The sequence below is a fragment of the Lingula anatina genome, chromosome 3 (genome assembly GCF_051362555.1).
Source record: "Lingula anatina isolate TDL-2025a chromosome 3, LinAna3.0, whole genome shotgun sequence".
Lineage (NCBI taxonomy): Eukaryota > Metazoa > Brachiopoda > Lingulata > Lingulida > Lingulidae > Lingula > Lingula anatina.
Window position 1 is genome coordinate 26,416,119 of NC_141769.1, and position 24,795 is coordinate 26,440,913.

At 37.8% G+C, this 24,795-nt stretch overlaps 1 protein-coding gene across 3 annotated transcripts; it reads right to left on the bottom strand.

Moving 5' to 3' along the window:
* Positions 1-1,127: 1,127 nt before the first annotated feature.
* LOC106172943 (scavenger receptor cysteine-rich domain-containing protein DMBT1) lies at positions 1,128-23,571 on the bottom strand. Of its 3 annotated transcripts, XM_087008139.1 has the most exons (31): positions 23,351-23,571; positions 20,488-20,583; positions 18,756-19,190; positions 17,638-17,955; positions 17,210-17,411; positions 16,384-16,600; positions 15,604-15,779; positions 15,086-15,269; positions 13,613-13,797; positions 13,207-13,359; positions 12,615-12,865; positions 12,339-12,417; positions 11,908-11,946; positions 11,508-11,640; positions 10,435-10,625; positions 9,959-10,108; positions 9,121-9,392; positions 8,658-8,751; positions 7,750-7,915; positions 7,206-7,384; positions 6,588-6,764; positions 6,017-6,285; positions 5,591-5,669; positions 5,188-5,343; positions 4,453-4,706; positions 4,062-4,140; positions 3,638-3,821; positions 3,128-3,309; positions 2,496-2,753; positions 2,037-2,205; positions 1,128-1,720 (listed from the first exon to the last, which is right to left on the bottom strand). In XM_087008139.1, the coding sequence occupies exons 2-31, from the start codon at positions 20,497-20,499 to the stop codon at positions 1,474-1,476; spliced, it is 5,490 nt and encodes a 1,829-aa protein (XP_086864265.1). In that variant the 5' UTR covers positions 20,500-20,583; positions 23,351-23,571; the 3' UTR covers positions 1,128-1,473. The 3 variants fall into 3 exon arrangements, with proteins under 3 accessions (XP_086864265.1, XP_013409345.2, XP_086864266.1); XM_013553891.3 differs by lacking the exon at positions 20,488-20,583 and having other exon boundaries at positions 23,351-23,569; XM_087008140.1 differs by lacking the exons at positions 20,488-20,583; positions 23,351-23,571 and adding an exon at positions 19,742-19,761.
* Positions 23,572-24,795: the final 1,224 nt, after the last annotated feature.

The following is a 24,795-nucleotide window of genomic DNA, read 5'->3' on the forward strand; positions in this document are numbered from 1 at the left end:
AAATTATAATTTGTTGATTCCCCAACTATATATTGAAAAAAATTTACTTTATTTGCCTGTTTATATTAGTTTCCCTTTCGTCTTTCAAATCAGAACCAAGTTGTAGGCCAAATTTAAAAATAAAGCCATTTTCTTTTATCTTAATTATTTTTATTAGTTAATTTAACTTTTGAAATAATAATTATTATTTTATTATTATTTTTTGTCCCAAACCATTGTCGCAGTCAGCCTTTGTCAAGGTAATCCGAAAAGTCGGTGACAAGTCCACCTTTTAGCTATATTTTCAGCTATAATCTAATAGAAATACTTTGTATATATGTATATGGTGTGATGAGTTTTATCCAGCGAGTGTGGTTGTTGTATGGTGACGTTTGCTTGGTTGCTCAATCATCGTGTATAGTTGTTTTATTTTATTAAAATAGAAACATCAGTGGTATCCTAACACGAGGGTGTCGCGGCACTGCATGACGTCATACGAGACTGTAAAACTTGTGAGAATCCGCGTAAATTGGAGCGAAACTTTTATCAATAAGTCTTCACCGGGAATATAATCCTATTTAAAAAAGCAATACAAATCTAAGTGATGAATTCGCACTGTTGTGCAACAAATTGTAATGGGAGAGGACTTGGTGACAACAACAGAAAAATACCCGTGGATAAAAACTGTCAGCGTGTGTTCGTTGCCGCACCGCACTCGCCAGACTAGCTATTCTTCCATTTATCGGGGTGTATTGCGAGACTGGGCCATCTCAGATGATTTTTATTGGTTCCATATGCTGAGCACGGTGATAGTTAACCTTTATTGAACAGTAAATAATTAAAAATGGAAATGGGGCAGTAGGCCTACCCCCCTCCCTCCCTCACCAAGAATTTTGAAAAATAATTTTTTGGGAGCATCTTAATAAAATAACCCTACAGTGAGTGCAAATGTGAAGTTCAACTGCTGCATTCCAAAGCATTTTTTCTCAGCAATCAGTTACAATTATCTCATTATTATGGAGTTTAGAAAATGAAGACGACTACAAGAGGTTAACGATAAGACCAGTCTGAAAGAGACATTGGGAACAGAGTAACGTATGCACACATAATTCAAAAAGAAAATGTATCTTGAAAATTGCGACATTAAATATGGTTTTCTATTTATTTGCATTAAAAGCATTTTATGTAACCCCTTTATTTCGCACCACATATACACAAAAGTGTATTAAAATGTTCCGTTTCCTTTGGAAAATATCCTGAATATCTTATCATGCATCATTTACAGATCTGTTGTGCTATATTTTACAAAGTTTGTAAATCATACTGTATAGAGGAACTGAATTGCAAAGTGAGCTTGTAGCAAAGGCAAGACTGTGCGAAGAATATAATAACATCTTGTTCAAGACACTGTTCAAGCCCCATGCCTTGCCACCTATCCGTATCCTATACAAATTGGCTCATCGTGTCTTTACTTAAAGAAAATGAAAACACTTTCTATACACGTGTTTTCGCCTTGCATATAAACGGCAGCTCTTCAAGGCACGACCTGTCGTACCAAGTTTTACTTGGCTCCGTTGTCATAGCAGCACAGCGTTCACCAGTGGAGCTAGGGTCCGGCTGGAAATCCAGGACGGCCCAATTGTCGTAATATCCCATGGAGCCGTCTACCCAGTCCCACTGACCCATAGTTTGAATAGTGTTATAACCAATGTATACATGTGTGTCTGGAGCAGTGTTATTTCTGTAAGGAAAGAGAAATACACATAAAGAATAACTTTTGAAAACGTTATTAAAGGCGTACAATGAGAGTTAAACCCTTACATTGACAAAACATGAATTTTTCAGGAAATTTTCAGTAATTTTCTCTTAATCACAAAGGTATACCCTTTCCAAAACCATTGACAGAATTATGAGGCATATGAATCCTTTGTCGAGTGCCACAATACATACGTTTGCAACAAGGCGTTTCTGAAATTAGGCCAAAGATGTTTCAGTAAAAACTGATAAAATACACCATGGCTTTAATCTACATTTTACGATCACATTTGATATCTTACCCCACCAGTGTGCCTACGAACTGTTGCTCCTCTTCAGACAGGATGCTCACCATATCGCCGTCATGAATTTTACAAAAAACCATTGCATCTACATAGTGCTTTGTATTATTGAAATACTTGTAACAATGTCTCTGGAATTGTCTCCAACCCGCCTGACAACTGCTTGCCCCTGAAAGAAAAATTAGAAATCAATCATTCAAGGATCACAGGCGACTATAATTCGTTAATATAAAAAAATGACTCATTTCGTTCCACTCATTAATTTTTTTCGTTATCAGAAGATTTACCGGAAATGAAGCGTTTACCCCCTTTAACTAAGCTAATTGACATCTACATATAAAACAGTATATCTATTACTTTACTACTAATCTGACGATAAGATGCGTAGGCGAACTATTAAACGCTGACTCGAAACCGCAGCTTCCTTGCCCAAGGTTATCTCTTCGGCAGCCAACTCACCATGAGAGGAGAGAGGAACGCCATCTGGTGAGCACTGGCTCGACATGTTTCTGGCAGGAACACACAAGCTGGCATTGGGAGAAAAGAATTCCCCAGCGGGACATATAGTGGTTCCAACTATCCCGTTGTTGAAGCAGATCAGAAACATGGAACAGTTTCCCGGGTGAGGTCGGTACGGGTTAACGCCGTCTAGGGTTCCCGCGGGGTGGCACCAGTCCTGGGGGTACAGTGTGGTGCTCACGGGGGTTGGTGTAGTGGCTGTAGAAACGAATACAATAAAATATTTAGCAAATAGGTGTTTTAATTATTGCACTCTGCTTGCGTATATCACACGTGTTTTATAAGGAAATGAAATTGAACTGGAATGATATATCAGTTAACCTTGCTTATGCAAAGGTTGAACAATTGGTCATTAAGCCCTTCTGATCCGGCGTTTTTAATAATAATTCACTGTAAAATATTGACCATTATCATATGACAAGTTATTATTCAAGATCGAAGGCCCAAGTTAAGTCCGAATCAAATGTTCATGTAAAAGGTATCTGGAAAATAAAAATAATAATAAACAATGTATGTATTTCAAAATTGGTATATCAAAATCTAGTGAATAATTTGCCGATAATTCCACTAACCTGATGGTGGGGCAGTGCACCTTACACCGGCATCCTGTAAATGACTACAATCCTCCATTGCCCACCCGTTATGAGAACAGTCAAAAATTGACATCTCGTCTCCATGGCAACGTACGTTGTCCAGCCACGTCACGCCACTTCCGGCTCCAAAACGTGCCCCACTGTAAACCTTTGATGCATTGCTGCGATAAACGGGAATGGATGAGAAATTGACAAATATGTCTTTATACGTCTTTATACGCCTTTACATACATTCCTGATTATGCATTTTTATTTTGAGCAAAATGGACCTTTAAGTACTAGTATATTGTAAAATATTCAAAAATCAAAACACCGTGTAATTAATTTAATTCGAGAATCACTAGTGGAGCCTTTTTTCTGTAGGGATAAATGTAGTGGGATATTAACGCGGAAAAAGCATCATCTACATGCAAAATCATTAAGGAAAGTATAATTGTAAGGGGCGTTTAAATCCACCCCTTCGCTTTGTTTTTGTAAAGTACATCTTACCTGTAACCCAGCATTCTACAGACCACGTGAGCATCATTTATATCCCACTCGTCGTGACAAACAGTCCCCCATTGGCCCTGGTGGTACACCTCCACTCTGCCCTCCCAGGGGAAGGCACCTTGCACTAGTCTCACAGGAACCGGGGGTGGTACCGGGGTTGTGAAAAGTGCGCTGATATTGCTGCCTATAACGCAAATGCAAACGTGGGTGTCGTCATTAAACAGACGTGGGTTTAACAAAATTATTTATAAAATGCTGAGGTTTGTATCTCTCCCAAAGTATGTCTCTTTTTTTCACGCTTCCGATAAATATTAAATGTCTTTTGATAAAGGAGCCCAGTTATCTTTTGTATTTTGCGTTCAAAATTGGGTTTCCAGTGTGAGAGTGACGACAAGCAAATGGTGGTCTTAACTGAATTACTTACCGAGCACAGGTTCTATCGTTATGTCATCCAATGCTATGTCTGAATCTTCTGCTGTTCCAAGCCGGCCTTCAAATACCACCTTCAAACAAAAATTTGTAGATATGACGACAGTCAAATATAAAGATATAATTGTTATTTTGTCCCTTTAGTCTTCCTGCCTGTTTGTCTATTTTAATATGATAAATCATTTCTATCTTTCGTTTCTTCTTGTTCTTTTCATTCACTTAGTTGCCTTACAAAAACTCATTCACACAAGCGCGCACGCACGCTCGCGCGCACACACACACACACACACACACACAGAGAGAGAGAGAGAGAGAGAGAGAGAGAGAGAAAAGACTGCTATCACTACAAAAATGCCGGCATGTAAGGGAATTTAAGTCACACTCACGTAACTATTTTCCGTCCCGTTGACTACTACAGATCCACGCAGCCATACGTTGCCGTGGTTTCCGCTGGCGCTCCACACGTTCCCACGCTTGGTGCCGTTCACCTCTACGTAGACGCTTAAGCTCCCTACATTTTCGCCGAACAAATGGTACCAAAACGTCACAGCATACGTCACGTTTTTACGTAACTTTGGAGAAATGAGTCTTGCGCTGTCATTGAAGTGGTTGTTGCTTGCCTCGAGATACACGTAAATACCTGTTAAGGCAAAACGAAAAAGTTTAATTAAATAGTGACGCTTCTGGGGTATGCACAACGAGAACACACTTTCCCATAATCTGCTGGTTTTAACTTGAACCCAAGATGAACGTGAACATGATATAAATGGAAATGCTGGCTATGTCAACATAGCAACAACATCGTGGATACTGTCTGTTGGTGTATGTAAACAAAAATATCAACAAACTTAATTCAATCATTGTAAACGGTACAAGTGAAACTTCAAGAAAATGTACCTGCAAATTTATCGGACATAAAACTAATTTCAATTGGTGCATTTATTACATTAATTAAACCCAAAACATAAATGGTGAAAAACATACAGAATTTTCGTAGTTTTCTAGAATTATTTTCAAACATCCGCTTTACCAGGGACGAATATATAAACTAGTGTTTAGACAGTGCTTAAGATGCAGATTGATGATTGATGAGAATGGTGCCAATACTGTCCAAAAATTACCTTGGACAGTGCCCAGGGTATGGTCACTCTCCGGCCCTGTCCTTGGAGTAAGGGTATTGCCCCTATTGAAGGTAAACAACTGCGCAGCGTCCAAATCTTGTACAAAATCGCACAGCCCATGTTCAAACGTACAGGAGATTTTGGAGAATTCTTTTTCTGAAGAAAAGAGAAAACAAAAACGATATTAGGAACATGTTTCAAAACTGTTTTTTTAAATAGTTTAAATATAGACTGTGGCATGGTAGATTTTTTGTAACTAAAATAACGCAAACTTGTAAAAAATTTGTAATAATGAAAGAATAAATAACTTTAAATCCTTTTAAATTAAAATTTTGACGGAAAGTCCATGTCAACTGACTTGTGTTTCCAATTTTAAGAAAACGTAAATCTGATGCTGCCCTACCTTTTTGCGGATGTATATTGATGTCGTCAAGTGCTATATCTGACAAATAACCATTTCCGCGAACACTCTCAAAGATAACCTAAAATATGTACAATTTTACGATTTGCGTCACAATACATTGATACGGACGCCAATTCATATAAGCGCACTGCCCTGTAATGCGTAACTGTCAAAGAGTCTTTGTAAAATATGAATACGGAAAGATCGTCATAGAAGCTAATGTAGACCACAAAAGTATGTCAAACTTGTATTTGTTTTGATATCAGAATGTATTAATTGAATAAATAAAACGGGATACTAGAATATAAGATCACTGGCATTTACCACACAACATGTGCAGTATAAATATAGAAAGTAAAGTTCAACATATATTCTAACTCATTCCACCGCACTATATATTTGGATAATTTCAAATGTTGTATCTACCTTAAATTTTGATTTCGTGTGGATGAGAAAATGTCCCAAAATCCACTCGTGCCCAAGGCTACCACTGTGTTTCCATAGCAACAAATCGTTCGTCCTGTTGGAGTCAATAAGCCGCAGGAAGACCCTGAGTGCCCCGACGTGTCTTCCGAACATGGTAACCCAGAAGGATACATTGTACGTCCCGTGATTCCCAGGGTTGATGGTGGGTGACGCTATTTTGGCCTTTAAGCCAGAGAGAACATTGCTTCCCTCAGTGTATATATAATGTCCTGGATTGAAAAAGAAAATTGTTACTTTGAAAAAAGTTCCAATTAAAACCACACCAAGTCTGACAATTATAGATAAAAAAATAACCATTGTTCATTGTATTTATTACTAGGCTCAAACCTACTAGCCACCAAAACGTACTGGGGGCATATAATATTGTATCGACCTTCTGCTTCAAAAGAAAGCCTGGAACTAGAGACGGGTGGCTTTCAAGAGAATTAATCTATAGCAGCTAACACGATTTAGATTACAACAGTGGGTCGAAAAAAAAAACAGATGGCTTTTATACTTTGATTTTACATACCGTTTGTATTACCAAGCGTGTGATCTCTAGTCGGTCCAGTATATCCTGTGGGAGTGCGGCCCTTATATCGCGTCCAGTTGTAGGCGTATGGGGTGTAGTTTGGGGTGAAATCCACGAAGCCGCAGAGACCTTCCTCAAATGTGCAGTTCATACTGCTCACACCCATTTTAAAGGATTCTGAAAGAAAATTGTGAAACCAAAAATTCTTAATATCTTCTAAATTTATACATGTATATCCCTTATCAATGTTCCGTCAGGTTTTACGTTAGATTTTCAAAGAGTTGTGCGTAATTGATGTTCTAATGTGTCTTATTAATGGCCTTTTCATATTCCCCATGTCTTACCCGTATCTCTCTCTCTCTCTCTGTGTGCGTGTGTGTGTGTTTCCACCCCAACAATCGCAAAAAATCAAGTTTTACATTATCTCCAAAAGCTTGTGTATAACAATTATTCTGGTGGGTCATGTTAACGACCGTAACTATTTCCCATGCCTTACCCATAACTCTTTCTCTCTCTCTCTCTCTCTCTCTCTCTCTCATCCCACTCCTTGCACTAGTACAGCATCAGGTTTAACATAAGATTTCCAACCAGTAAATTCTCTCTCTCTCGGTCCCTCACCTGGTACTTTACAGCGGACACCAGCATCCTCGTCGTGGGTGCAGAGCGGGAGACGACCCCAGCCACTGTGGTGACAGTGTTCAAGTGACCCTTCGTGTCCCAGACAGTCCACGTTGTCCAACCAAATTCGACCAGAACCGGTGCCAAAGTACGCTTTGGGGTATGCAAACTCGGCATCACTTTTAGAAATTGAAATGATTTTCAAATAAGGAATTTTAATTGCATTGGCTAACAGATTCAATAATACCGCAAACAGTAAGGGTATATGAGGATATGGGGCAGCTGGATAACGAAGGAATTAAATTTTGTGATTTTAACAAGCCCAAAAAACCCTTCGTTGATGATGGTATCTAACGTTTTGTAAATATTATGTTCTATTGCCACACGCACTTCTATAGTAGGTATCAGTGCTCATTGTTTAGACTTTTAAGTCTTAAATTTTAATTCTACTTTTCTATTTTGAAAGTTTTAAATTGTTAAAAATTATTCAGTCTAAGGAACATTAATCCACACTTAACGTGATTTTTATGGCAAATACGATTACCTGTAGCCCAACATCCTACAAGCCACTGTAGCGTCTGTGATGTCCCAACCGTCGTCACATATCGTACCCCATACTCCGCCGTGGTAGACCTCTACTCTGCCTTCCCATGGATCTAAACCGCCAGAGAGGCGAATTGACTCCGCATTCAACATCTTACCAAAGTCACCTAGAATTTTTTGAGAAAAATTGAAAAAAGGGGCATAGAACATAAGAATATTCTTCATAAACCGATCTTCGGGTTTGAAGTACTAGATTTGTATAAGCGTATTGATTCGGCGTTCGGAATTACATTAACGCTGTCCTGGAAATATGTGAAGAAAGTACCAAGGCATTCTGGGTCCTTAACAGCGCTATCCTAAATGCTAAATGCCTGCTGTCCTCAGCATAACATTCCATAGGATAACAATATAAAGCTCCGGATAGTATTATCCGTAGGATAGCGCTATCCAGTGTTGTTTGAACTGGGCCCTGAACGTTATTGCCTCTAAATGGCTATGGCATGTGCAGCATTGCCAGTTACATATGGAGACAACGAATGCACTTCTGCTTTGAGAGAAAAATACAAAGAATTCGAGTAAGTTGTAACCGTTCACCATTTTTAAGTTCAGTGAAAAATCAAGTGGTCTTTCAAATCAAGAAGTTATAAAGAGTCTCTTTACAACTTCTTGTTCCAATGAATGTTTGCAGGGAGACCGTTATCAAAGGAATGGAGCGATGGTCCGTAAAAAAAGGAACTAGTGAGGACAAAAGAAAATTGTTATTTGAACCTTGTGTACTCAGATCACTCTCTTGTCTCTTCTAACCAAATAACCATGCCGATTGATATACTGCTTTACTCAAAACGCGTTTTAAATTTTATTCATGTCTAAAACATTTGGAAATTCAAATCATCAGAATTCAAGTCTTACCTTCGTTGTCAGATATAAATACGTCATCCAGTGCCAGCCCTGGCCTAACTGTTCCCGTAAAGTTACTACTGTGAATAGAACCTTCAAATACAACCTGAAAAAAAAAGAAGCACATCAGTGTATTTTTCAATACTATTATGTGAATCAAAAATAGAGCTTTAGAGGATTAAAAATACAAATACAAAAATATTACTAAGGCGAGAACAAGTAAAATAGGCTCCTCCGTAGATCTAAAATAATCAATTAAATTATCCATCTATTACAAAATTTCATTGATAAATTTATACATTTTTTACAGGCAGACATAGCAATGGAAGTAAAGAAAAGAGAAAGTATTTACTCTAATGACGCCTCCTACAGTATTAAATCATGGACTGGATCTTAATGTTGCAGTATTTTACGCAATCTAGGAGAAAATGGTTCACTGGTTTTTTACAGAAAATTACTGAATGCATAGACTAACCTTAAAATCATTACTTATCGTCTCGTTCAGATAATGAAAGCGCCAATCCGTTCCTCCACGTTTAGTCGTGAATTCCCACAATTTCTTTTCGATATTCCCATCGACCAACAGGTAGACAGCTAGAGACGCCTGGCGAGCGGTTTGGCCATTATTCATATAGAACCAGAAGGATATGGAATATTGTTTCGTGCTGTTGTTTTTGATGGTCGGGGTACTAATGCGACCTTTGTCTCCAGGCACAGCATTTGCTGATTCTAGATAAATATAATAACCTGCAAAAGATGGTACAAGTTTAAATTGTTTTCAATGATTAAAGAGCAAATTACATGGTCTTACATGTAACTTATCGTGTTTACAATTAACGCAATTATATAAAACATGTTGCTGTCGTCATTAAACAAGTTAAGATTGCAAACAGATATGTTGTACCCTTGAAACCGTTGCAACATGAAACACCATCACAAAAGTTTAATTTATCTTTTAATTCAATATCAAATTTTAATGAAATTAATCTATTTTAGAACACATTTATTGAAAGTACATGCATGTTCACACATGCATTTCGGGCAGGAATGATGCTCTAGCCTGCCGTTATATAATGTTTTATTATTCTTATCATGGTTTCTAGTTCTGATTGTACATAATCACTGCTTCACTGCTTAAGTGCCCATTTATTATTGATTCTGTTCCATTCTGTTCTCCTCTGCTCTGTTCTTTTCTATTCCATCCCATTCAACTATATTTCATTCTATTCTATCGCCACATTCTGTACACGTTTGGTACAGCAAATAAAATGAATAAGAAATAAGAATAAGAAATCAATCAACATATTACATACCTGACACCGTGCCCAGGGTGTGGTCAATGACAGGGTCGGTTTGTACCGCTGTGGAACCACCCGGATGTAAGGCCCAGTCAATGACGTCATCATCATCCTGACTGAAGTCGCACATTCCGTTCTCAAACGTGCAATCTGCTCCAACATCCCCTGAGAAAAGAAAAGAAAAAAAAAAACTGATATTTAGACAAAAAATTTACTATGGCTCTTCAAGCGGGGATTAATGTAGAATATATGAAAAGACGTAAAATAAATGAATATTTTGAAATAAGTTAAGATTTCTAAAAATCATTTTATTTTTTTGCAAAAGGAAGGAAGAAGGAAAAGAACAAAGATTAATAGGTTATACTTAGGTGTTATTTCCATTTTAAAGAGATGTACCCTACCATGTCTCATGCCCCCCCCCCCCCCAGCAAATTCATCATAATTTCTTACTTATAAAAAATAAAATAAGATGTAATTGAAAATTAACGCACGTGGTTCCCTGCATTTGACAGCAGCGTCAAAGTTATGGTAACATCCGTATTTCTTAGCGTCCTCCCATCCCGGGTGCTGGCACTGCCCAAGGCTGGTCTCGTTGCCCGTACACGCCACGTCCCGTAGCCATACCGTGCCATTTGCGGGACCGAAAAGGTAGTTCGTTACGCTATAGGATCTTATGACACCGCTAAAATCAGAAATGTATTTACATAAATAAGCGGATTACTGCATCATCTAAATAAATTTGTCGATGAATTAAGTGATGGAACCCCTTCCAATAATAAAAAGGGACATTTCCGTAATAGAACCACTCTAGATCTAAGCATTTTAGATAGTGAGTTATCTTGATTTAAGACTGTATCAGTTGTAAGCTATTTCGATCTATAAAACTATAAATTTTTCAGAAATGTAAGTGCGCCAATTGTTCGAGGAAAGAACCCACATGGGGAATTAATGTAATAGCGGCGCACATGTATTACGCGGGAAGAATGATAGTTTAAAACCAACATCATTTCGGGCTTGCAAAGTTTATTTAAGAAGCGCCCTCCAGTGGTGGTTTTAAATAGCTTTCCGTTAAACGAAAAGAGTACATCATGCATAGTATTTCCCGCATAATTTTTATACCAATAATGTTGTTAGACACGTGTTCTAATATATAGAACACATTTTAATACAGTCGTCTTTACTGCTGGCAGTCCCTATCAGAAGTGACTTCTGTTGTTCGAGATGACTAAAATTTTAATCTACTCATGGTGTTGCGCTCTGCTTGTCTCGGCTCGCTTACGGTCTAAATGATACGTGTATTTTCAAAATGAAAATATAAACCAACCAATTTGGTCAACGTGGGTCGACTACAACTCTGCAGGGACTCTCGCTGACTGCAATCAGCTTAACTGAATGACACGCCTCCTCCTGGCGTAAAGTAGAAAAAAGTAAAGCTGGTGATTAAACGAAAACGTTAGAAACAAGAGGAGGCGTGCCATTAAGTAAAGCTGATTGCACTTAGCGAGAGTCCCTACGTAGAACAATGGTGTCAATGGGAATGGGAACTGACTGTTTCCATACGTACCTAGATCCCAGCATTCTACAGATCACAAGTGCACTTGACATGTTCCAGCCGTCCCCGCACACCGAGCCCCACTCTCCCAAGTACTGCACTTCCACACGACCCTCGTATATACTGCGACCCCCCGTGAGACGAACTGCAAGGGAAAAAAAGGAGGAATCAAATGGGAGAGTATGATACTAGTTTGCTTAAAATCAACAGAAAAAAGTCTAGAATCAAACGTGGATGTCAAGTGAGTTAAAGTCACACAGTTACATTTGTCAGTTCTGAATTAGAAGCGTAGATTTCGATGCTTGGAGAAGATGCATAGAAGAATTAAGAACGGTAAATTATACGAAGACTATATTTCTGCCATCCGTTGGAAAATATTCTGTAATATTTTTATACCATGTGCTTTCCTTACCTTCTATTTTTTCGGACGGGATCTCGATATTTGTGATTTCTGAAAAAGGATGTTAGCTTTTGTGTTAGCAAAATATTCTGCTTCTTACCGCCGTTGTGGAATAGTTCAAAACATATAAAGAAAATTTCATAGTTTCGGATGAACTTTAAAAAGGTCATTTATTTCTTACTGAAACATAATTCCTTGGAAATGATAACAGACTTAAATTTAATGAATAGGCCTTATTTACATAAACATATTAGAAGACATTAAATTAACAGTTGCAGTCAATCTTAAATGTCCCAATTTTTTATAATTGAAATACTTTCGCTATTGATATCATTTTAGTTTGTCTTAATCTTAAACCTATTAGGCCTACATTTATATGGATTAAAAACATTAATATTACCAAAAAAATATAATTCTTGAAATTTAATAGAACAGTGTTTTACCAGAAGCTTCTTTTATGAAAATGTCATCAAGAGCAATATCCGAAAATGATCCTTTTCCCCTTACTGCTTCAAATACGATCTAAAACGAAACGAGTGTGACTTAAAAACATACAATTTCAACTTTAGAATACGATTTTGTATACAAGACTATCAGAGGCTAGGTCCAGAAGCTGACATTTATTAAACTCTAGGCCTACTTGACTGCGAGCATCCGTTTGTAAAAAAACTTTCTTAAAATATTTCCTAAAATATTAAAACGACCAGTCAGTAAAATACCGTAAAATTTTCTTTGGCAACCAGGTGTATTTCGGCATAATGCCACAAGTTTCCGCGGTCACCCTGTCGCTGCCACACGATGCTGCTGGAAGAGCTGCCATTTTGGTACACTCTCAGCGTCCCCATGGTGGAACCTTGCATGTGGTACCAGAACGTCACGTTGTACACTGATGACCCGTTCACCATAAACTTTGGAGTTGAAAGTTTAGATGTAGGGATACCGTAGCTGGATTCGTAGAAAGTGTAGAAACCTGAGATATGAAGAGTACGTATTTATAGGTTATAACTGTCATATATCAGTAAATGCATATTTGAAATTGTGTGAAAATACAATATACAGTACCAAAAATAATTTCCCTTCATATTGGGTTGTTTTACTGACAGAATTAATACGACAGATTAAAGAAGAAACGCTATCAGAAGGAATGCGGGAAACAGTAACCCAAACATGTACAAACAGCGCGCGTGTGTCGAACCATACGAACGCACGTTTAAGCTCTCTCGTGCATGTTTCGTCAGGGAAATGTTTCAACGCAGTTTTGATTTCGCGCAACTCATCCAATACGAATCACTAGTGTTTTGGCCATCTCACCTTTGCCGGTGCCAGTGGTGTGGTCAGTATCTGGGCCTGTGTTATAGGTGGACGTACTGCCATTTGTACGAGCCCAAGCGAAAAAACCCGTGGTATCAAATTGCATACCACAGAACCCAGTCTCAAAGGTACATGAAATATTTGTGATGGGACCTATTTTATTAAAAAATAAAAAAAGTGTAGAAGTTTTTAAAACACACAATGACTCTATAAGCATTAGCCATTTGATATCAATGTGCCTGTCTAATTTTTTTAAACAATATATACCATAAATTTGCACAAATAGTTGACATTATTTCGTTTCTCAAACATCACTTTTAAAATTGGAATGTTATATATAAAAATCTTCACGATCGTGACGTCAAAAGCGTAAAATCATGACGTCATGACTGACTAAATGACTCACCTCCCTGACACGTGACACCGGCAACGGTTGTAGGGGAACAACCGGCATTATAGGAGTTCCAGTCCGCAGTGTATGCACACTGGGACACGGTCTTCTCCTCGCCATGACAGTTCAACATGAAGACCGGTGGGTCGCCGGTCGGGGTGGAACCAAAATATGAGAAATGATAAATGGTAGCTGCGTTTCTGAAATAAGATGGATGTTACGTTTTTGTAAACATATAAGGGATTTCCGTCCAAGTCAAATAACATCGAAAATACAAAGCAGAGAAGTAGCAATTTTTAAATCGATCAGTAAAAAGATATTGCTTTTAGTCGAGTCACCAGCGTCATTAACCTTAGGCCACACTTTTTTATTTTTATGGATGACATCCTGCGCGCGCACCGATTTTCGCCCGTTCTCCAAACCCCCCCCCCCCCCTCCCCCCAGCCACCAACGAAGTCGGTTGTCGCAAACGTCGTTATTCAATGTATTGAATTTGCCAGGTAATGAGCTTTCTGCGCATGCGTATTATCGCCACGTGGAAATGCGGCCGCTTTGCCGTCAAATTCATCTCTAGGATTACTTTCAAATTATACAACAATAAAAGTCATAAAGAGAACGGGCGCCGTCGTTTTGGATTGGTATGCCATTGATATTGGGCATGGAGATATCACCTTTTTACAATTGTGCGAAAGGCTGGCGGCAGCCAGCAATTATCGCCCGAAAAATTTCTGTGACATTCTGTACAAAGCAGCACATTAATACCAGGTTTTCTGTAGCGAAAAAAGGGTCGACAGGCCACCTGACAGTTTGGCTGCTTCGTGTGAGTTGAAGTAGACAAAATGGCATCGTCCGAAATGACCTTTAATAGATTTGGTAGTATTAAGCATATCTTTGCATCATTTTTTAAACATTTCTGTGAAGTGTTCAAAATGCTTTAATATTCTGAGAATACAAATAAAGACACACTGTTTGTTTGATATTTGTTTTATTGATTGCTATACCAACTAAATGCATGAAATAACCTTAAATAGATTTGGTAATATGAAGTATAGCTATTCATGACTTTTTTTACATTTCTACGAAGTATTCACAATGCTTTAATATTTTGAGAGCATGGATAAAGACATATTGTTAGTTTGATACGTGTTTCTGTGGTAAAATGTGTGTTGCCAGCTGTGTACTGACAGCATTCCTTTACTTAAGCAGTATTTTTTTTTTTGACTGTTTTTTTTTTTTTTTCGCCCTCTCGCACCGATTTTGGGGTACCCAGAGGATGTCATCCATAAAAATAAAAAAGTGTGGCCTTACAGATGCTGCCTTTGTGCCAATAGCTAGTCAGTGACGTATTCGTGAAGTTCCTTTTTTCGTTTTGTTTATTATAAATCTTTTTTTTTTTTTTTTTTGTTTATTATAATCGCAGCACATTTTATCTAATCAGTTAAATGGTGGCTTTTTCTTCCGTTCAGTATCTTGAGGGAGTTTCCTTACCTAAATCCCAGCGAGTTGCAGATGACATTGGCGTCCGCCTTGCTCCAATAACTGTTACAGAGATATCGCCAAGTTGAACCGTACCGGACCTGGACATTGCCCTCATATTCCACGCTGCCACTGACCAGTCGGACATCGGTCAGCAGACTCTGATGAGCAGTAGATGGCGCCGGTGTCGTGGTATCTAAATGGAATGTCGCTTTGATATTGATTTAATGGCGGACAAACAAGGAGGTGTGGGAAGATATTCCACTCTTTATTTAGAATGCAAACCATCGGCTCAGGACTGATTAAATCCCATCGTTAATTGCAGACGATTAACATGATATTCACCATCAAGCATTTGCACATACTTAAAAAAATATTAGGCGCTAATATTTCAAGATCTCGATCACTAATATACAACACAATTCAAACATACAAAGTACAAAATACAATACAATGCAATGCAAAGCAACACCATGCAATATGATACAATACAATTCAATACACAGACTTAACAGTTGTTTTCACATTACCTGGTATGCATGTTATTGCTGCAACATCATTGGATGAGCAGCTGTCCCGTGACGTCAAGAATCTAAAATCACACTCAGTGATGTTGTCTTCGTGTCCATTGCAGTTCAAGTCCACGTGTAGCGGGTTTGATGCCACGGTGTTGTAATATGTGCCGCGCTGTAGCGTTACTCGATCCCTTCAATAAAACAAGGTGATAGAAGGAGAGTCCAAGCAATACATCGAGGAACAACAGTGCATCAAAAATGCACTCGCATGAAGTAAGATTTTTATTACAATTTTCGCAGGATTATACTGTTTGAAACACAACTGAGTTTTTTATCAGAGCATAATTAATTTTACTTTACGACAAAAACAAAATACTTTGGTACAGTATAAATAAGTCGCAGCCAACTTGAATTGAAAAGAAAATTATTATATTTTTGCAGGATCATACACCACTGAATCTTTAACCGAACTAGTATGTCCCGTATTACAACAAACCAAAAGTCGAGCATTATTTGCTGTATTCCTACTAACGACGACAAGATAGCCTGCTTTGACTCAACATAAATCAGTACCAGCCTACTTGAATTAAAAACGTTATTTTTGCTTATTATCAGTGAAACAGAATAAAAACCACAATTAACGTGGATTACAGCTGATATATTTTAAGTCGAAGAACACTGAACATGTTGGTGTTTTAGTTAAGAATAACTTTCGACAGAAGTCCAGCCGTCTGCGAAACTGGCCCCGTATGTCATTGCGACCGTTTCTAATACAACCATGTTGCAAATTCTTACCCAAAGCCAAGGGTCCGGCACACCACTTGTGCGTCTGCGAAGTCAAATTTGTCTTCGCACAAATAATACCAGTGGTCATTCAGTAGCAACTGGACGTGACCTTTGGTTGGGAGATGACCATCTGCTAAACGGACGCTAACTAGGTTTCTAAACTGCGATCTGTCTTCTGTCGGGCTTGGATTTCGCATGGTTGTTGTCGTACTTTGTGCGGTATTTTCTGTTGTAAGAGAGATCAATTAAATATAATTAAATACAATTTTTTTCTTTTTTATATGATAAAATTAGACATTTTATATGTATTCTCTTAAATATTTTTGTATTTAAATATCATATAATATAAAATGAATTTTATTCAAATTAAATCATTAAAGCAACTTAGATATATTGTTGGATATTCATCATTTGAAATATGTGTAAAGAGAAACAGATGCGAAATGAACATGAATGTAACACGAAATGTTTAGAATTTTTTAAAGAACAGCCCGCATTATAATGCTATAGGCAATGATAGACAGATGGGAGGGACTAAAGGCTCCACCTTTCCCCGCAGCATCAGCGACAGTATAATGCTATAGCCAATTACAGACAGATTGGAGGGTCTAAAAAGGCTGCAAGTTCCCCTGCAGTATGATGCTATATAGCCAAAGATGGGAGGGGCAGAAAACGCTGTAATTTCCCACACAGTATTATGCCATTGGCAATGGTAGATAGTTGGGAGGGGCAAAAGAGTTTGTCACTCCCTCTCATTATAATGTTAAAGACAGTGGTAAATAAAGGGGATGAGAAAAAATAAGTTACTTCCTATAAAAAGCAGCAGTTATCATACCTTTTGGCTGTCGTCCAACCAGTAACTCCCACCTGTCCGACTGACGAGTGTAGGTGAAAGAGGTGATGTCTCCGTAACGTTGCTGTACTTCTTTCATTGCCGCGCCGGCTACGTCATCGCTGAGATATGGGCCCTCTTGGCAATGGATAATGGTATTTTGTTTGATAAGTTTTTGCTCCGCAGAAATGACGTCTCTCTTGCACTACTCAACAGATAATGTTTTTATTAAGGTTGTGCAGGACAATTAAACTTATACTATATGTGATTGTTTCTTCTTATTTTTTTCAAGATGCGTAACTTTATATCACATAACATAATTTGTAATCTTTCTGTGTTTTTCTCTACCCATGGTAAAAAGGCTCTGTTTAAAATAGACAAAAGATCCTAAGTGAGTAGTATCTAACACATTGGAAAGTCGCTGTACTTACATGGACAATAGAAACAAGACCAGCTAAATTTCCACCGTCCACTATTCTCCATGCAGTATGCGCGCTGGAGAGCAATACCAGTATTACTTCTCCTGTGAGAGAGCCCTTCTGTGACAGCTGAACCGTCACCGTTGAGTTACTGGCGTCCTGCGCCAGGCAGTGAACCTCAAACCGCGGGTTAGGATTGTCTTGGGAGCAGCTCTGGATTGCCCTGGCGGGAACACTTTTTCCAGCAAAGTAAGGCGTCGCTGCAACACCAGCTCTTCTGTCGGGTAAAACTTGGCAGTCCCCGAAATGCATTTTGGTAAATTTTAAAGACTGAAAAAATATGTTTAAAATGTTTTTAAAAATTAAGATTGCAGTATGAGACCAGCGGCTTGTTTTCTTTTCATTTTTGCACAAATGTATGGTATGGACTGTTTAACAATTAGAATTATGCGCGTCACCCTGAATTTTAGAGTACACTGAAAACTCACCTCTCTGTTATGCTCTATCATCTATTCAAACGAACATAAATCATTTGTAAACTCTTCACTTTTAATTAAATAAATAAAACAACTAGTAAACCTGTAATAATTACCACATAAACCAGTCGTAGCAATGCGAGAGCCCAGTGACTTTTATTGTAAATATAAAACTGAAGTAAAGCATACACTTATACAGTATAAAAATTAATGGTCAATATACACTGTAAACGTTTGCTATATGGTGACTCTTGGCTGAATGAATAAGAACGTCTAACGTTCTCTCGTACAAGAATACCTCATTTGAATAAATGAACAGTACTTCACACTCCTGAAATTATCATTGGCCTACACCTGTAAAAACTACTCGTCTACAATATTTTAACCAACCGTGAACCTTATACAAGTACATCTATCTATATGCCACCCCCGTTACCAGTATCGAAGGTATACTGATAGTAGAGAGACGAGTTGCCAGTGTACTCTGACACAAGGTGACGCGTTTCTGCCTATCGCGTTTATGCCTATAAAATCATTTGAATCTAAGATCCAGCATAACAATAACGCCGGAGCCCAATTTGAATATATTCGAATCCAAATTTGTAAGAAAGAAAAAAAGAAGTAAAGAAATTAGTTAAAAATCTTATAACTCACCTCAGCAGAGGGCAAGGGAATGTCTTGACTGTCCGATCCTTTCTTTGAATACAAAGCTATCAATACAATCACTACTACAGCTAATATTGCACATATTACAACGGTAACAGCCAAGCATCCTATAAGCCATCTTCTCGTTTCTTTACTCTTCTTAATCTGGTGTCTGTACAGGCTTGAGGTAGCAGAGCCCACAGATAACCTCCTATATTTTCCATTGCCCGTGTCTGCGCCATTAGGCGATGCTGGCTCAGCCTCGTAAAGCGACGTGGGGCTACTGGGGACAGGTGATTGAGACAGCGTGGACGTGGGCCGGGGTATTCGGAACATTGTGAGATAGCTCTCTTCGTCGACGCTGCCCGATTCTTGGGTTGAATTCTCCTTGAAAATTTCGTTGGAATACGGAATCTCATGCATCGGATGCGACTCCATGTTTATCTGTAGGAAAAACACACATGCAAATATCATATGTTTTAAATAGCTATACTAATGAAAATGATAATAACCTTTATTCAGCGAGGTAAAAACTTGGTTACCAATTTGACCTCCATAAGCGGCTTATGGTTTCCCAAATGATCATTTATTACGCATGATCCTTTTTATGCATTGTCATTTCCAGTAATTCGTGTAATCAAGTGAAGCTCGGTTGATGTAATACTTCACGTATCACGCCAATTTGCCCTCATTACACTAGCTGCAGTTTCATTTAAATGTAGATCCAAATGTAAATGAAGTAATAATCGTATCATGAGTAGCATCCGCTTCAGATTTTTTTCCTGCACTTTAACCTAAGGAGTGGAGGGTAGAGTGTCTATTTTACCGTGTCGTGAAATCTACCATTTTTCAAACTATTTGAAACCCATACGGTACCGTTGTCCTGTATCATAAAATATTAAACACGATCACCCATTTTCAGGACAACAGGCGGCGAGCAATAAACACACATATACTTTTTTCTTTAAGTAACTGATAGTTTGATGATGACTAACCTCGAATGGTCTTCACACAGTGGAACAAACCACCGGCAAGTCTCCGTGCAACACTTATAAGCGGTGCTTAGCGCACTATTCGGTTCGAGGAGTTCCTCTAACTTTTATATGTGTTTTTCTTGATAATTGTAAGGATTATGACCTCTTGCCTACTTACATTTAAAACATTTTTAAAAATAATCATTATGATCATAATGATCATAGTCAACAATTGTCTCCAGGATTTGCAATTGAATTGATGTGGATTCTTTTTACACGCGTAATTGCAGGTTAACGATACTTTCAGGGTATGGAAGTTGTATCCTCATAAGTTCGTGTCCCTAAAAACAATGACAGAAAATAGGTACATTTTGTCTCTGTCTTCAACTATTTTCAACCTTGGACAAATAATACGAATTACTTGTCCGGGTTTCAACTGACATTCAAACCAAATAATATTTAAAGCATAATTCATAATTTTCAATTTGAAAATAGTCGTACCATGCGCCAGGTTTGTAAAGTTAGTGGTGACAAACGGCCGTAAGGGGGTGACACAAAATGGCAGAATAGACACAACCTGCTGATCTCTTTATATTCTTTTTCTTTCAGGTCATCGTAACCACAATATTACAGTTAGTGTACTAGGAGCGGTAAATGGTGGTGCCACTGTAGATGTTCTTTATTTTATCTATTTATTTATTTTTTGGTCCTATTTACATACATCCCAGTATAATTAACGCATTCTTAGTCAAAGCGAAAAATCTCACCTCCGTCTCCATCTGACTCTATGGCGTAAACTCTTTATTTCAATGAGGAAACCTCAGATGTCTACCGAAAAACAGCATTAAAGCTTATTCACTGACCTAAAAAATATATCACCCAAATAATTTGCGATGGAACAGGGTTTGTTGAAATAGAAGCATTATATTGGGGAATATATAAAGCGTTGCAGTTGGTTCCGTAATCTGATAGAAAGAGAGAGCAAAAGTTTACTCAAGTAGAAACGAACAACAAAAAAATCGTACATTCGTTGTAATCGCATACTGCCTTTGGACTGAAAATCTGTAATCGCCGTCATCTACGTTAAGTCATGAATTATTCATTTAAAACCTTTTATGAGTCTACGTCGTGTAACAAATAGTTTTATTAACTGTTTCTTTGTATGTAGTCGTTCCCGAAAACTAACGTTGTCCTTTTTTACGCGATTACTATATCTTGAATATGATCGTCATCTTCAGGTGACATTTTTATTACACTTGGCATCAAATTACTTGACCCAAACATTTCGTGTCACCTGAAATGCCCTTATCGTATAATGGTATTAGAATAGTGCAAAGTGAATTACCAAAGCTGTCGAATGATGTGCAATGAAGTTAAGTTCAAAGTGCATTAATTGCAGCACTTGCAGCAGGCAGCGAGTTGTGAATACAACGTTCGCACACAGTTACTCTCTCTCTTTCTTCCTCTCTCTCTCTCTCTCTCTCTCTTTCGATGACGCCCCATTTTCTTATTTTTATTTGTGTGCGGAGTCGAGGGAGGAGTTGGGTTGGTTATATACTTAGTAATATGTTTTATGCGACAAAACAATTTGACGTGATGGAAGCGATTACTAGAGAAATGATGTATGTTGTGTTTAATTTGGATTTATAGGCTGTATCTTTTAGTTGACAGGAATATCAGCTCCATATAAAGCGTTAATAATCATATTAACGGTTCACTACACCCGTATAGGGTTATACATGTCTGTGACGCTTTTAACACCACTGATATTTAATTTTGTATTTTATATCCATCTGCATCGATTTAAAAACACGTGTTTTTGGTATTCTTCCAGATTTCAATTGTATGAAAAGTCTGAAAACAGGATAAAGATAAAGAGGCATCGGAGAAGCAATTTCCGTAAGGAACATCCAAACCACCATGCACATGTGGAATAACCCCGATTTCCTCAGCTTAATGAGAATCCTCCTCTTTTATACGTACCACTGGCAAAGGAGGTACAAAACAAGGAGGGTCGTCTCGTATAACTCCTTGAACAACAACAAAAAATACAGAAAACTTTTAAAACAAATATTTAAAACTATTTGACCCAAGGTAAATTAGTAGCAGCCATTTAAATGAAATATTGTGGTTGTTTTATAATAAGAGAAAAATAGCTGATGTTTTCGACCAATGCTTACCTTATTTTAATGATTTTTCAACGGATTTATTCTGAATTGAAGTAGCCCCAATATTTCGTGCTAAAAATAAGACCAATTGCGATACGGTGAAAAAGAGCATATGTATACGGCTCTATCCTGGTCCTACACGTAACAAGCGTATAGGTCACTGACAAACCTAGGTGAAGGGGCTTGGACTGTGATTTTCCTTTAATGTATAGCAGAGAGAAAACGTTAATGCTAACGATAGATGTCAGGAGATTCAATTAATTACCTGTCATGGACACCACTGGTGCATGAAGATATTTTTCAAATAGGTTTTACAACAAAGTCAAGGCCGATTATAGTATATCATGTTAATCGCATTTCAGGCTATATTTCTTATTTTAACATTTTTGGGAAGAGTAAACTGCATGTAATATGGTGTGATAAAGTCATATACGTTTTAAGAAACACCTGTTTACCTTTCAAAAAGTAATCGATAAATTTAAGACCCAATGAATGGAAACTCGTGCGGGACCACCTTATTTAACGCCGTTTTCCCACTTAACAAGCATTATCTTTTGTCCCAACTAACTTACAACACAAAGTGTCATCTATTGAAAAATTTGCGAGTATTAATGTTGCCTCATTCAATATTTATTCGATGCAACACATATCTCAATAAATGAAACTCGTTGTGGGTGGTGTGACGCCTTGACTTACACCGTTTTCGAACCTATAAGTTATTTCATCGTTGATTATCGGTAAGGTCCACTGCAAACTCATCCGTTTGATATTTTTACACAATTATGTTGTTACATTCAACAATTACCAGTCAAAAATAAAGGGAATAACAGATAAATAAACAAACAAACAAATAATGACAGCGTCCTCCCGAGCTCCGGACGTTGAATAAAGAGGCCTTGGCGTTTTTAATCTATGCATCCTGTGTTTTTGTTTTACCGGAAAAATCGTATGACAACATGAGTACATTTTATATTCTATTCACATCTTATATGTTTTACTAGTAAAAATCGAATGGGACAAAGCATACAGATAACTGTTATATGTAGCAGCTGCCAAACACCTGCCTGTTGTGAAGGGGGCGATGTATAGTGCATATGATCCGGGTAAAATTAATGTCGAATGAGCGTCTCTGAAGCATAAATCACCAAAAATACTAGTGGCTACCTGACATCTTAATCCCCGTTTTGTTATTTTGAGTACGGTTTACAATTAGCTGTGCTTTTTTATATCTTTTGTTAAAAGTTTTCGACTGTCAAGCGAGACGTTTTCAAATATTAAACTAGATACGTGTAATTCAGCGATTTTAGTTCACGTGGATAAGGTTTTTTTTAGCTTTTGATCACAGCAAAAGATATAGCATCAGTCCAAGTTTGATAATACACCCCAGATATCAGTATCTTTTGTACGACAACAAAAATTACATTGAACTCAACAACCTTAGCGATAAAAAAAGGAATCTCACCTGAAATATATCCTTAAATCTGTGCTGTATCTGCTCCGTTATCAGGACGACCACTCAAATCTTTGACTAGAGAAAGTACTATCTCCTTGGTCAGTCTAAGCGTTATCAGTTTTGTCCAGCCAGAACGGCCGCCTAGCACGCGACTGTCCGGTTAGTAAATGCCCCACAACTGACGCTAATAATAACAACAAAGTAGCATGTGCGTGAGTGTGGAGATGATGAAGCCGTGTATTAGGCTGAGGACGTCACAACTACATGCACCCCGGGTGGCAGCCTGAAGAGCTAACGCCAACTCGCACGCCAACTTAATGTATACAGATAAAGAATCTGCGGCAGTTATTTGATATTCAGAGAGACGTTTTAATCTATTCTTAAGCTTTGAGCAAAATGGCCCAAACTGATACAAAAACAAAAGAAAATGAAAAAAAAATTGAATGCAACTTTAAAAAATAGCAAAGCAGGGTGTAAAAATGCATTTGTCCTAGACTTGCTACAATGTAACTAACCGGTAGGGTGATGAACTGACGTGCAATATTTGTAGCAAATCCGGGGTGCTTTCTCCAGAAAATTGGCCGTTTTTAAAAATTTCTAGAGTTAATAAAGATATAGGAGTTTAAACGTGCTTGGACGGTTAGAGAAATAAAAATACCTAATCAAGGCATTTCTCTGTCGCTCACGTTAAATTCGTGCGACGTCTCCTATTCATAGCCAGTCCTTATCTTTCATCTCGGCATCTTTATTTTTTGTTTGGAATTTATGTTGTAGCTTATCGTTTACAGCTAATGCCGCGAGCGGACGTTGAAGAAGTTGCCAGTGAAAACTTCTTTGTTCAACAAGAGATAATTTCTTCTTGTCAGATGTGCTATCGATATGACTCGACACAAATTTGTGTGAATTTTTTTTTCTTGTCTTTTTCCTAAAGGTCAAACAAGGTAACCTGACTTCCCCTCCCCTTACACTTGTGACACCCCTTCTACATCAGGGTACAATTAACAAGTTTTCCTTGCGTCTGCCTGAAAATTTCAGGACTACTCAGAAATTGCTTCATTGTGATTTCAATTTTAAAATCCACTTTAACTATACGTTTTTTTTAGTTATCGTTGAAATGTCATTCGCTTTCCTTGCATTTTCATCTCGCTGAAAACCTATTTTTGTAGAGGTGTATCATGCACACATGTTTGAGATAAAAGAATTATCCAACAAGAAAAGAGAAAGACTCAAGAAGAAGCCCATGTACCGTACTGGCCAATCTCTGTAATGGATTATCAACTGAATGCGCAGCATACATGTAAGGCTTCCTCTGAGACAGGAACATTTATAACAACACGCGAAAATGGGTTAAATGAGAACATCAATTCTTTTAAGCCACGAGGCATAATATGTAATTTGATATACTTAAAAATGGAAATTCGCCACTACAGTCACTTAACTGATGGTAAATATCT